The sequence below is a fragment of the Bactrocera tryoni genome, chromosome 3 (assembly GCF_016617805.1).
Source record: "Bactrocera tryoni isolate S06 chromosome 3, CSIRO_BtryS06_freeze2, whole genome shotgun sequence".
NCBI classification, from domain to species: domain Eukaryota; kingdom Metazoa; phylum Arthropoda; class Insecta; order Diptera; family Tephritidae; genus Bactrocera; species Bactrocera tryoni.
This window is the reverse complement of record NC_052501.1, coordinates 5,351,496-5,365,799: the sequence shown is the minus strand read 5'-3', so window position 1 is coordinate 5,365,799 and position 14,304 is coordinate 5,351,496. Positions and strand designations below refer to the sequence as shown.

The 14,304-nt window shown below is 30.3% G+C and overlaps 1 protein-coding gene across 5 annotated transcripts in view; it reads left to right on the top strand.

Annotated features, from left to right (window-relative positions):
* Positions 1 to 10,177, top strand: part of LOC120770033 (protein grainyhead) — a 273,442-nt gene extending 263,265 nt beyond the window's left edge. For 4 of the 5 annotated variants that reach the window (XM_040097146.1, XM_040097144.1, XM_040097148.1 and 1 more), the window contains 5 exons: positions 415 to 594; positions 1,244 to 1,380; positions 1,762 to 1,954; positions 5,465 to 5,529; positions 7,957 to 10,177. In XM_040097146.1, the coding sequence (XP_039953080.1) occupies positions 415 to 594; positions 1,244 to 1,380; positions 1,762 to 1,954; positions 5,465 to 5,529; positions 7,957 to 8,083 (702 nt within the window). In that variant the 3' untranslated portion in view covers positions 8,084 to 10,177. The remainder of the gene's footprint in view (positions 1 to 414; positions 595 to 1,243; positions 1,381 to 1,761; positions 1,955 to 5,464; positions 5,530 to 7,956) is intronic. The other variant, XM_040097147.1, reaches the window with a different exon arrangement.
* Positions 10,178 to 14,304: the final 4,127 nt, after the last annotated feature.

Sequence of the window (14,304 nt, the reverse complement as noted above, 5' to 3'; positions counted from 1 at the left end):
ACACTTTGAAGGTCAAACAATCACATTTTTTTTTTATTTTTTTTTAATTTTTCACGTTGTAAAGTGTTTATTATTGATTTTCGCTCTTGTTTTCAACTTCTTATTATGCTTTGCTTCACATTATTCGCGTCTGTTATGTAAGTAAGTCTTGTTAAAGTCTGTATTGGCTCTAATTGCGTGCTGGGACACATTGTCACTTAATTGGTATAAAAACGCCGACCTCGTTTGGCCTTTGTAGCGTATACATACGCGCATATTTGGCGTGTATGTGTGGCTGTGTGTATACCCAATGGACTTCTTAAATACCAAATGACACATATTTTTATTTGTACTTGCCACAACTATTTAATTTCTTGGGTTATAAAAGATTTTCTTGATTTACTTAATTGAAATTCTTTTCTTTCTCGCTTACAGGGTGCTGAGCGCAAAACACGTGATGAGGAGCGACGCGCTGCTAAGCGTAAAATGACCGCCACAGGACGCAAGAAGCTCGATGAGCTGTATCATCCGGTCACCGAACGTTCGGAGTTCTATACAATGCAGGATTTGCAAAAGCCACCGGTACTATTCTCGCCCGCCGATGATATGGAAAAGGTGAGTAACGGGAAATCTATTATTATAAATTTATATACAATAATTGTAGTTATAATTATTATTAATAGTATTAAGCCAAACCACCAATTTGAGCTTAAAAGTAAAGCTAAAAACATTTAGCATACTTCTGCGAGCAAACTAATATGCAGCATAGTTTTCGGCGCAATTCAAATTACAGTTTTAATCCAAATCACAAATATTGGCAGAAAAGTAAAGTAAAAAATTTATAGCATGATTTTAGGCGAGAAATAATAAAGTTAAAATATGCAGCATAGTTTTCGGCGCAATTCAAAATACAGTATTAAGCCAAACCAAACATGTGGAAAGAAGAGTTAAGTAAAAAATGTATAGCATACTTTTAGTAGCAAAATAACAAAGTTAATATGTGCAGCATAGTTTTCGGCGCAATTCAAATTGCACTTTGAATTTATACTAACTCACTTTTTCTTAATGTTTGCTGCTTAGAATATAAAAACACAATATTTATAATAAAATATATTTTTTACTGGTACATATACATATATTTTTATTTTTTTATTTTTTATTAGTTATTATTTTTATTATAAGTAATATTATATTATTTACCGCTATATTTTTTTATTAAAATAATTTGTCATCTAATCAATTATTATTCTACTTTCCTTTGCAGAGCTTTTATGGCCATGAGACTGATTCACTGACCGGCGCACCAGATCTCAAAGGCACATCACCATTCTTGTTGCATGGCCAAAAAGTGGCGGCGCCAACACTCAAATTCCACAATCATTTTCCGCCCGACGTGCAGACGTGAGTATATGTAAAAATCGTTGCGCTTTTATGTGCGCGAATTTGAGCGAGCGCGTGAGCGATGGGTGCAATGTGAAGTGCCCACAAATAGGAGAAAATAGCTAAATGCTGAATTTTCCATACAAAGACAAGTTTTCCTTATGAACTTCATGTTCTTAACACTTGAAATCATCTGTAGCTTAATACTTTTAGATGCATACTAAGTCATAAAGGTTTTCAGTGTGTTTTTTCTGCACTTTAAATTTTGGTAAAGCATATAACAACTTAACTATTAGTAAGCTCAAAAGTTGTAGACGGAAAAAACACCCTATAAAAATATCTATTGCTTTAATTAATATATATTTGCATATATTCACATTCGCTTTTGCCTTCCTCTTACAGCGACAAGAAGGACCACCTGCTGGATCAAGGTCTAGTACCCAGTGCCATGGGCGATTTTGTGCCACCAATGAAGCGCGGACGCATGACACCGCCCACCAGCGAACGCGTTATGCTGTTCGTGCGACAGGAGAACGAGGAAATCTACACGCCGCTGCATGTGGTGCCGCCCACCACTATTGGCCTCTTGAATGCGGTAAGTCTACTTGGGTATCTTTGTTTACGTACAACCTCACTCCTCACCACTTCCCAACCAAAAGTTACCTACTACTATTATAGTACTAGACATTTGGTATTAGCATTGTTTCATTATTAATTTATTTTAGTTGCAACACAAAAACTCATTTTAAACTAAATTTATTAAAAAAAAAACAAAATACTGCTAACCGGGTAATATACATATATAGTACTATATATGTATAAAGCAATAGCAACAGGGTGGTCAAGAAGTTAAAGAAACACAATTATGATTTTTGTTTGTTTCATTGATGAGGAAAGAGAACTGTTTTAAGACAGTGTATATTTAAATCGAAATTTTGAGATACGTTCTTTCAAAACAATTCTAATTTTTTTATTTAAATCTGTAAGACATTTTTTTTATATCTGGAAAATTTTCAAAAAATGTTGGGTATTCATTTTAGAGTATTTTTAAACAACAAATTCAAAAAACTCAAATCAATTTTTTTTTAAGAAAATATTTTTTTGTTTTCGAAAATATAGAAAATATTTGTTGTTTCGAAAATATGAGAATATTTTAATTTCCCTTCAAACAAATAAATTACAAGAATATGGTTCGAAGTTCTAATTAATCAATCAAATTCATACTACCAGCTTCATGCTTGAACGTTACTGAAAATTGCATTTCTCGATTCTCTTTTTAATGGTTAACTTGGCTGTGCTAAGCAACTAGCAAATAATAAAAAAAAATAACTACAAAATAATAATTAATTATTAATAATCATTCATAAACGTCATTCAATGTTAACTTAAACATAAAAACAACAAATAAATAGCTGCAATATGAAATTAATGCACAAACACACCCACCCAACACTTTGTGGTATAATAGCCAGTACAATAACAACTACAACCACAACACAAAAGTGAAAAATGCAAATCTCAAGCAATTAATCATTGCAATCAAAGCATCACTACAACCAAAACAACAATAACAACAACAAGCATAACAACAGTAACACCACAAATAAACACCTAATGACCAACAAATAGTAAATTGTTGAAATTAAAACCGCAACTACACAGCAACAACAACAGTCTACATAGTGTTGTTTAATTAATAATTTGTAATTATCGGCTACAACAACAACAGTAATAACAGCAAGCGCAGAAAAACGCAAATTAAATATAAACAACAACACTAAGCTGACAATAATCTATTTGCTCGCTCAATAAATATGATTTTTTTATACATAGCACAGATACACACACACACACATACATACACTGCGCACACGCGCACCAATAGTTCGCATACCGAGTAGTTAGTTTGAAGAACATTTAGTCGTTTTCGAAGACACTTCACTAAACTAGTTAATAAAAATGAAAATTTTATGCGAATTCCATATGCAAATGGCGGCACAGCACAACAACTATTGTACACCAGGATCAACATATTGACGATCGCTGATCGACGAGCGACGAACAACGATTTGATGTTCGTATGTTTAATGACTTCTCAGAGCAAATAACTTAGCTGTAAAATATTAATTAATTAAAGTGCAGCGAAAAAAAGTTGGCGATTCAAAATAATGCCAATGAATATCAGTTACTTAGTTGATATTTCATACCTTTTTATATAATGCCTCAAATGTCTGTATTTGTGTTTACGTGTGTGTGTGTGTGTGTGTATGATTGTTGTATATAACATGCAAGTATGGCGACGGCTAAGATCGATCATTAATTCCATGTAAGTTGCATGTTTGAATGCTTCATTGCTCCGCCCATTCATTACCTCATGACATTCCATACAAACATACAGACATGGAAACATATCTAGAAGCGATAAAACACAAGAAATTGCAAAAAGGCAGTTTGTTTTTTAAATATATACTGTGAAGATAATATGATATTAAACATTTAATTTAAAAAAATGCAAAGATCAGATATCAGAAAATATTCTTAATGAAAAGCTTTTTGCATTCCTTCATAATCTATTATTTCAAACTATTCAAGTTAAAATAATAAAAATAGAAATTGAATGATATTTAATTTTTATTTTTGCATCATCCTGTCCTATAAAAATATATTTTTTCATCCAAAATTAATGAAACTTGACATTTGAAAATTTTTCTTATTTTCATTTATTTTCTTGGTTATTTTTTATTACAAAATAAATTTAAATTGAAAAAATACCTAAAAATCCTTTAATAATATATAGTTTTCGTTTTTTGTACTTGAACCGCCCTCTTCTATAAACATTTTTTTTGCCTAAAACATGTATGTTTTTTCCAAAAACATATAAAATTAAAAAATCTTTTAAATACATTTAATTTTAATTTTTTTGCATCACCTCGTCCTTTTTTTCACTTAAAATAAATGAAGTTCAGAATTTGGAATTGTTTTTATTTTATTTTTTGCTTATTTCCTGTAATAAAAGTAAAATGGAATGAAACTCAAAAATATTTTTAGAAATCCTTTAAATATATATATGTATATATGTATATATATAATTTATGCACTTGAATCACCCTATCCTATAAACAATTATTTTTTCACCTAAAATACATAAAGTTCGCTACTTGGAATTATACATTATTTTTAATTTTGTTGGTTTTTTTTATTGCACCACCCTGTCATTTAAAAAATTGATGTTTTTATGAAATTAAATAAAGTTTGAAACTTGGAATTATACATTGATTTTAATTTATTTTTTTGATTCAAAATATTTTAAAAATCCTTTAAATAATTTTTTTCACTTGAGTCACCCTGTCCTATAAATTTTTTTCATCTAAAATAAATAAATTTCGAAACTTGGAATTATGCTTTAATTCTCTACGGAAGTTCACGAAATAGTTTTCTGTCTCGATAGCTTTCATGCCATCAATCATTGCATACATACATACGACATCTCACGCATACACTCTACAAAACATGATCACACATTGACACAGTACACCGTTAAAATCTGGCCTATGAAATTACACAATGTACATAAATGTAATAAAAATTCAAATGTTTCTTGCTAGATCGTTAAATATTTTCGAAAAGCTTTCATAGTAGCAAAAGCTCACAATTGGCATGTCGAATAATTGCATAATTACCTTAAAGGTATGCTTTAAATAATAGAAAAAAACTGTATCTTCAAAATAGTAGTTGTATGATAATAAGCGCTTCAAATTAGAGCAAAAAAGTGTCTACTTTTAGGCTGCATTTGTAAAAAATTAGCTTGGGCGAAAGCAAATGAAATTGGCAATATTTCTATTTCAACAAATAAAAAATATCAAAAATAATTACACGTAATATATTAAAAATAAATAATATAAACATTTTGAAATTAGTTAAAATGAGTTTTTGTTCGTTGTTTAGTAAGAAACAAAGCACAAACATTGTTTGTAGTAAAACGTAAAGAAAAAAATATTATTTACAATGTTTACGAAATTAGCAGTTAACACACAACAAATCAAAAGCAAAAGAAAGAAACAAAAACAAATACAAACATCATTTTTCTCTCATTTCTCAATTACAGATTGAAAGTAAATACAAAATCTCAACAGCGAGTATAAATAATATTTATCGTACAAATAAGAAAGGGTAAGTAGACATGAATACATACATACCTACATAGTGCAACAACTAGCAAAATTAGTGTTTAGTGACAAAACCACCACCAAAAAACTCAAAAAAGCTCAACAACCCAACAGTCATTAAGTATCAAATACAAACATACAAACTTACATACATATCTACAACGCCACAAAGCACGCATGACATATTTGTGTAATTAAATATAGTTTATTTGAACTTTTATTTTCACAAAAACAACACTCAACGAGCGAAAATTGAAGTAGCAAAAATTTATTAAAGATATATCGCACCAATACACCGACCTCAGCATCTCATTCAGTATGTGTTTGCACCTCAAATAAAAACCGTATTTTATTATTTAAACTTTACCGTTAATATTGCGCGCGTAAACTTAACGATTTATGTAATTAAAAATAATTAAAAATCTAACTATATAGTGGGTATGCTAAATATACTTTATACACATCACCGCTATTAATTTATTTTGCCATAATTTCTAATAATATAAAGTATTTGCATAATTATTATGTCATAAAAATTTAATAGTTAAATAATTGCATTTGTGGATTAGACTTCAGGCGAGGGTTTCTAGTTTCATTTCGCACTTAACGATTTTACGCTCATTTAATGTAATTAACGACTAATACTAGGGTCTAACCACCGGATGATATTAATCGATTTGACAGCTGAATAATTGTTTCAATAAAAAGTATATATTTATTCTATTCTTACACCTCGTTGGAAATGTTAGGCGTACTTTGAAAGGGATTTAATTTATTTTTTACAATTTTTTATTATTATCATTTTTGTGCAAGGGATATTTTGAACTAGCGCGACGGCTCGCTGCGATATTATTTGAAACCGAAATTCAGTACTTAAAATAAATGCAAAGCTTTAAGCTTGCCTCAAAAGCTTCATTGACTTTTATTTTATTTCGTCATCTCTTGTGCACTTGTCCCGCATTGGCAAGACTAAGCATCTGGGGTACTCACGATATGACAGACTGGAGGCGGTATCAAATCTGTCAAAATTCGCCGTAAGCTTCCGCGGTCTACACGGTATGATACAATAGAGGAGTTATCGATATTGAGACCACAGATTCTGTAAAAATGTTCGTCAAGCGCAGGCAACCTAAGAGATGACCACTCCTCAGTGACCTAGTAAATGAACTCCATCTGGTATGGCAAATTACTAAAACTGGTCTATGTGTGGCTCATTGACCTACCAGACTAACCTAACCTAACCTATTTGATTTCGTCGTACTGTGAAATTTTGTACAAAAATAGACCTTGGTTCCACAGACGTGTTACAAAAAAACATTATGTTTTAAAGTGTGGTTTAAACACCCTACTTCGTTTGTATTTGTTTTGCTCAATCGAATGTTTGAGTATTTGAGAAAGAAAACCTCGATTTGCTCCTTTGAGAAATGATGCTAGCAAAACAGGTAGTTCTCTCAATTGTAGAAGTTTCAGCTCTTCGTTAATCGAAGTCAAAACTTCAGAGTATCAGCCAAAATAACCAGCCATACGACATTACTAATTACTGATCCCGATGACGATCTTCATAAGAAATTGTGGAACTGAAGCATATTTTGACTTCCTACTCGTACACTTTAAGCTAATTTTTTATAGAAAACTTGTGTCTCAAAATATTTCTTAGTAAATTAGTATTTTTCTTACGATGACGGTTTTTTAAATAATTAGTTCTCATTTTTTAAACGAAAATTCTCAAATTTGAGCTTTAGTAGAGCTTTATACATATTTTACTATATGGTAACAGCTAGCGTAACCTAGCCGCACGCTTTTCTCAAGCTTTGCGCCAATAAAGTTATCAAGTTAATATATTTTTAATTGCTATATCATTTTTGATAAATAGAATTCGAACAAAGCCCGATCTGTTGAACAAAGATCTTAAAGAATTTTCTTATAAAAATATAAACCAAAATTTTTTGGTTTACAAAGCAAGCTTTTAGACTTTTCACTGAAGCATAATGCTCTCATGTAAAGCTCTTAAAATAATATTGCGATTTTATTAAACTATAAACCTCTCCAAACATATTGCACAAGTTGAGAGGCATTAGTTTTATACAACAGAAGCTAGATATGTATATATAGATAAAGTAAATTAGTATCTCATATTTTCTTAATACTGCATATAAGTGAAAAGTTTTGAATTTTAATTGAGCTGCGAATGCTTTTACGTGGTTTAGGCGACATTTATCAACTCCAAGTTTTGTCTTTTGTCTTAGCGGTTGGCTAGCTAGTAATGTGTACGTCTCAATCCCTTATCAAACCCCCAATGTATGCCCACTATCCAAAAGTTAGTAACATCCTTATCTATAAATTATAAAATATATATATTCAAAAATATTATTTTTGATTCCTTAGTATGTTTTCTAATCAAATGCATTTTCTTTTTCAACTCTCTATTTAGGATTACTGCGAAAATTGATGACGACATGATTTCGTATTATTGCAATGAAGATATATTTCTGCTGGAAGTGCAACAGATCGAAGATGATTTATATGACATAACATTAACGGAGTTACCCAATCATTGAGCGCATGAAGAAGTTTATATAATTGTAGAATAAAATAGCAACAACAATTGTGTATGCGAGGCAATAGCAAGAGCAGCAGCGAACAAAAGCAATAGCAGCAATAAGTGAATACACACACACACACACACACAGCACCTGTATGTAAGACAAGTGGCAGCTAAGCAAAAACAAGAAGCTGCGAATTAGATAAACTCAGCGCACATTGTTATTGTATTTGTTTAAAGAAGCTGATGTGTTAAGTGTTTTTTTTTATAAAGATGATGACAACAACCATAACTTGGACAGAAATGCACAAAGCAATGGACACAATATATATTATGGTAGATAAGCAATTGCAAATGAAACAAAAACAACAAAAAAAATAAAAAAATAAAAAAATTATACAAGAGCATATATACACTTAACTATGTTTTTTCATGCTAATATTATTAACTAAGTATAACGGAAAAAGTAAGCAGCAGGCGAAGTAAATATGTAAGAGTTTATACATTTACAAAAACAAAGAGAGAGTATATAAAATCTAATAAAAATCTTAAGTGTTAGCTTGCGCGTGAGGCAAAGCAACACTGAGAAATTTGCAAATTGGCTAAATATTAGTATAAAATTAGTAGATAAAAAGTGGTAAAGGCGGCAAATGACAAAAAATCAATTGCAAAAACATTGAAAGTTCAACTCCATTTTATGATTTGCTTGCTTTAAGTAAATAGTGTGCGTGAAAATTTAATTGTGTTTATATTTTTATTAAGTAAATAAGTTTAACTTAAGTACACACACGCTTAATTGAGATTCAAAAATGTCTTTTACATGCAAAAAGCAAAAAAAAAAAACATATATAAAAATAAAATGTAAATTATTACGGTTCATGTAAGGGAAATTCAATAAAATTCGCTAATTTTTTCAAAATATTTTTTTTCATGTATACTTTTTAACCATTTCGTCCGAAGTTTAGGAAGTTCAAAAATCTTAAAAAATCTCAAAATCATTTTCCAAAAAAGCAGTCATTGTTGCGCCGCCACATCGCTTCCAATATTAATATGTTTTGTAATCCGTTCAGTAAGCGTTAAATAAGAAATAGTTTAACTAAGTAAATACAAAATATATAGGCATGCGACAGCAAATGCAACAAAAATATGTAAGTGTGTATGTATTTAACGTAACAAATAATATGCGCCATAAAGCTTTCACACATCTCAAAGCTGTCACCACATGAAAGCTTGCCACAAAAGCTTTACATGCTTACTTCGTGCAACTGCGTATGCAATGCAACATTTCAGTGCTTTTGAATCGCCTTAGTTAAATGCGAACATTACATTAAGAAGGAAATAAAAATGAAAAACAAAAAACGCATAATTATAAAATTCTCAAAAACTTTTACTTTAGCAATAATTAACGCGTAAAGCTTTTCGAACAAACGCTTAAGTTCAGCGTGCAGTTAAAAATTTCACATTTTTGTATATTTTTGCTTTTCTTTACTCAACTCAACGTAGTACTTAAAGTTTTTTCTAATTTTGTATACCTAAATAAGTTTTAGTTTTACTTAAGTAAGTTACTTTAAACTTTACTCAAACAATGTTTTTTATTATATAACTATTATTATTATTATTTTTATTACTATTATCAATTGCTATATATAATTTTTGATAAATAAAATTCGAACAAAATTCGATCTGTTGAACAAAAATCTTAAAGAATTTTCTTATAAAAATATAAAACAACACTTTTTGGTTGATTAAGCAAGCTTTTGGACTTTTCATTAAAGCGTAATGCTTCTCATGTAAAACTCTGCAAATACTTTTCCCTTTTGATACATATTAATATTGTGCTTTGAGTAGATTTTGTGAAAGTTTTCAAAGTCATTGTGAAAAAGCTTCATAAAAAAGTACGCCGTTTGAAAGATTTGAAGTTCAGTGTAAATTTTCAGTGAAAGCTTGGCTATAGAAAGCTTAAAAGTAACCCAATTATGGACAATTTATGATAACGTTTTTCTAGAAAAAAGTAACTAAACTCAATTCAAGCTGATAAGTTAATTCTAATAGTAAAATTAAATTAATTAACTGTGATTCTAAAATTTCACAAAAGCTTTCGTATATACATATGTTATGACATAATTTTTTGAAAATAAAGTAAAAAAAAAGAAAAAAAATGTAATAAAGCTTTCGAATATATATTTTGACATAATTTTTTAAAAATAAAAGCAATAAAGTTGTTGTATATATGTTTTGATATAAATTGTTAAAAATAACAGTAAAATTCTCTTACTTCAAAAACATGCTGCAATAAAGAAAAACATAAGCTTTAGTTACACCACATAACACTTATAATTTTTAAAATTTTAGAAATATGCAAAAAGCACAAAGCACTTCAGCACGCGTTAAGTCTCTATAGAAAATTTCGAACACTTTGCAATTTGTAATTAAAAATAGTAAGAAACCATTTCTACAGCAAGCAAATGAAAATATTTTTTTGAAGCTTTTCCTCAACATGTCGTAAAAGCTTTGCAATAAAAAAAAAATCAAAGCAAAATCGAAAAAGTTTTGCTAAACAAAATTAAATTCAAACTTTTTTTAAAGCTTTCGTCAACATGCCGGAAAAGCTTTGCAATTAAAAATAAAGATCAACGTTTTTTTTTAAGTTTCAACGAAAGCTTTCGGCGCCTAAACTCTACAGAAAATCATTTATACGTAAAATGTTTAAGCTTTCGCGTCAAGCTTTCACTTTATCAGCGGAGCTTTGGGAATTAGTAAACTTTTGCAACGCAAATAAGTAAAACGAACTCAATTGCAATAACTTATGTTTAAATACTTAAGAAAACAGAATTTTTTTTATTAAACGCAGACAAAATGAAAAGCAAAGAATTAATGATTTTTAAGAAGTAAAATTAATTTAAGTGAACTGTGCATTTTTTGTTAAAAACATGAAAATATATAAGCTAGGAAAGCACAATGGACGAAGAGAAATATTTGAGCGGAGCACAAAAAGCTCAATTAAAATTTTATATACAAATGATTAATGGAATTAAAAGACCGTTAAGAGCATATGATGCCAGTGAGACAAAATTTAGTGAAGACAAAATTATCTAAATTAAAATCTAAATTAAAAGGTACCACCAATTGAACGATGAATAGAAAATTTATGATTAAAAAAAAACTATTATAAAATATCAGAAGCTTTAAAACACAGAATTTTGTTTTTTTTTTACTTTCAATAAAAGCTATTTAGCATGAAAACTTAATAAAATTAAGCCTTACAAGTTTGTACATAAATTATTATAATTTTTACTTTTATATTTTTCCTTTTGATCTGAATTCTCTAAAGAAACTTTTGAAAATATACACAAAGCTTTCAACTTTTTCGAAAATTTGCATAATTATATGCATTTTATATAAAGTAAACACTTCTAATTAATGCAACAACAATTAATTAATAACAATAAAAACATAAAACCAATCGAGTTATTCTTGCCGTACAGTAAATAGCACAAATACAAGCAAATGAATTTGCGCTATGAAGCAATTTCAAGCATAAATATTGCTACATACATAATATACAGTAATAAATAAATAAATAATTCTTACAAAATCTTAAAACCTAATATTAAAGGCACACGAACTACAATTATACACGTATATCGCACGAAAATTGTTGTGTGCGTTTTATATGTATTTGTAATAAGATATAAGCGTAAATAATTTATTACAACAAACAAAAACAAAAACAAGAAAAGAAAAGTTAAAAATAATGTATACATAATATTTACCGTATTTTTTCACAAAATACCGCAAACGTTTACAATTGTCTTCTTCCCTCCATTGGCAAAATTGTACGCGTCACTTGTAATAATGTAATTTTTAATTAGTTTTAGTAAAAAGCCAACAACAAACAACTCAAATGATAAAACAACAGTAAGCAACAGCGAAAAAGAACAATTATTTATGAGAAAGAAACTGCAAAAGTTTTCCAAAATCATATCTAAAATCCATCAAGTGTTAAGAGAGCGCAGTAAACGAGCGCACCGCCGACAGCTGCGTCATTGCAAGCGTGGAGATCGTGGAGTTGTGAGGAACAATTGTTGAAATTCTAAATTGATTACTTATTATTATTATTATATTATTATATATTATATTATTACTATTGTGTAGTTTGTACTGTAAGCATATTTTACAAGAAAATATTTTTATTAAACATAAATAAGTAAAAAAAGAACAACTGTCTGTTTTTATTTGGAGTTTGGCATAAAATTTAGTTATTTTGAATAGGCCCGCTTTCTCTGGAAAAAATTGCTTCAATAAGCAGCTTCTCTACTTGGTATTCTTGTGTGTTAATTGAATAGCTGTGAATATCAAATAATCGAAGTTTTTGCTTTTAAAAGGTGATCCATTTCCAGGTTTCCTACTTTTTTTAAGAGAAAACACAGAAACATCAAATTTAATGAGGAATGTTTATTATCATTCGAAACAACATTCCTTGGCATTTATTACTTAAAGATTATGTTTTTCAAATGTTGGCCACGGCTTCGTGTTAGACGGTCCATTCATCTGGTCCAATTTTCGATGACTCGTTCGAGCACTCCGACTGGTAACTAGCGAATGACGCGCGTGATGTTTTGCTCCAAGACCTGAATCGAAACGATATTGTCCACATAGCCTTTAGACTTTACATATCTAAACAAAAAAAGTCTAAGGAGTGATATCACACGATCTTGGTGGTCAATCGACCGGCCCAAAACGTGAAATTACTTACACACAGAACTGTACTCTCAATAAATCCATTGATTGATGCGATGTGTGGGAAGCGGCGTCGTCTTATTGAAACCAAATATCGCCAAGTGCACGAGCTTCAATTTCAGGCATCAAATGTACGGTTATCGTGGCGCGATAATGGTCGCCATTGACGGTAACGTTCTCACCGGCATTATTTTTTAAGAAATATGGATCAATTATTCCACCGGCTCACAAACCACACCAAACCGTGTTTTTTTCTGGATGAAATGGCAGCTCTTGAATCTCTTCAGGTTGCTCTTTGTACAAAATAGGGAAATTTTGGTTGTTTACATACCCATTGAACGAAAAATGAAATGAATGAAAATTGAAAGAAAAAAAATCCTCCTTGGAACTTACAAGATCCGAAACTTTGATCCGGTAAATGGTTCCGGATATATAAGCGTATTTGTAAAAATTCCCAAAAATTTTCAAAGCATTTTTTTCGAAACACTGTTTACAGAGTCGGTTACAGAATCGGTACAGAGTCAATTTTCTTGAAATTTGCAAACAATCTTCTTAATTTTGTAATGAGAATTTAAGTAATGAGAACGATAATGATTTCATAAAAAACTAATTCTTCCTCAAGTAGCCATTATTTCGTCCAAAATCAAAATTTTGACCAATCCTTCAATCATTACCTCTATCAATCTATAGTTCTAATAGATTTTGAGAAAATTTTAAGCCGAAAAGTCTTGGTCACCAAAACTCTTTTTCGGAGGGCCTAATGGGAATCGTCTACAGCTTATCAAAAAATATATATGTGAAAGCAACAATAAATTTATCGACTTGAGTCCAATGGCAGCAAAACCACGCTCTATATGATTCATACCAGTTACTTTTTCGATTCAACACCATCCAAGCACTAGCACATCAAAGGCAACTCTTAGAGCGCAGCCACCTCTACTCCGCATAAATAACACAATTTCAGCATTCATTAATACCGAAGCGCACGAAAGTTGAATTGAATTGTATTTGCCAAGCGCATCCCATATATTATGAAATGTCATTATACGTTATATTATTAATTTCTCTCATTTGATTTTGTGATTCATAAAAACCTGTGCAAGATTTAATTGTCCGTTTCTATTGTCTTTGGCGTTGAAATGGGTGCAGATGTGACAGGATATGCACGTGTGGCAAGCACAAAAAACACAACAACAATGCTAACTCACAAACACACACAGATACACGCTGTAATTATACATTTATGCGCTGGCTGTTATTCATTCACGCATGCGCGTCCATACATATTTCCGTATGTGGCCACTTAAATACTTACAAGCGATTACTTTGTCGCTAAGTAATGAATAATGAATGGGCCACATTCCCATAATGTTTTATTGATGAACTGCCACGCAGCGGCGGCGGCGTCGTTGCCACACTAAAAGATAGTTGGGCATTTATGTAGTTATGTGTACGTGTGACTGCTGGTCCCTCAGCGTCCAGCATCTTTCACAGCAT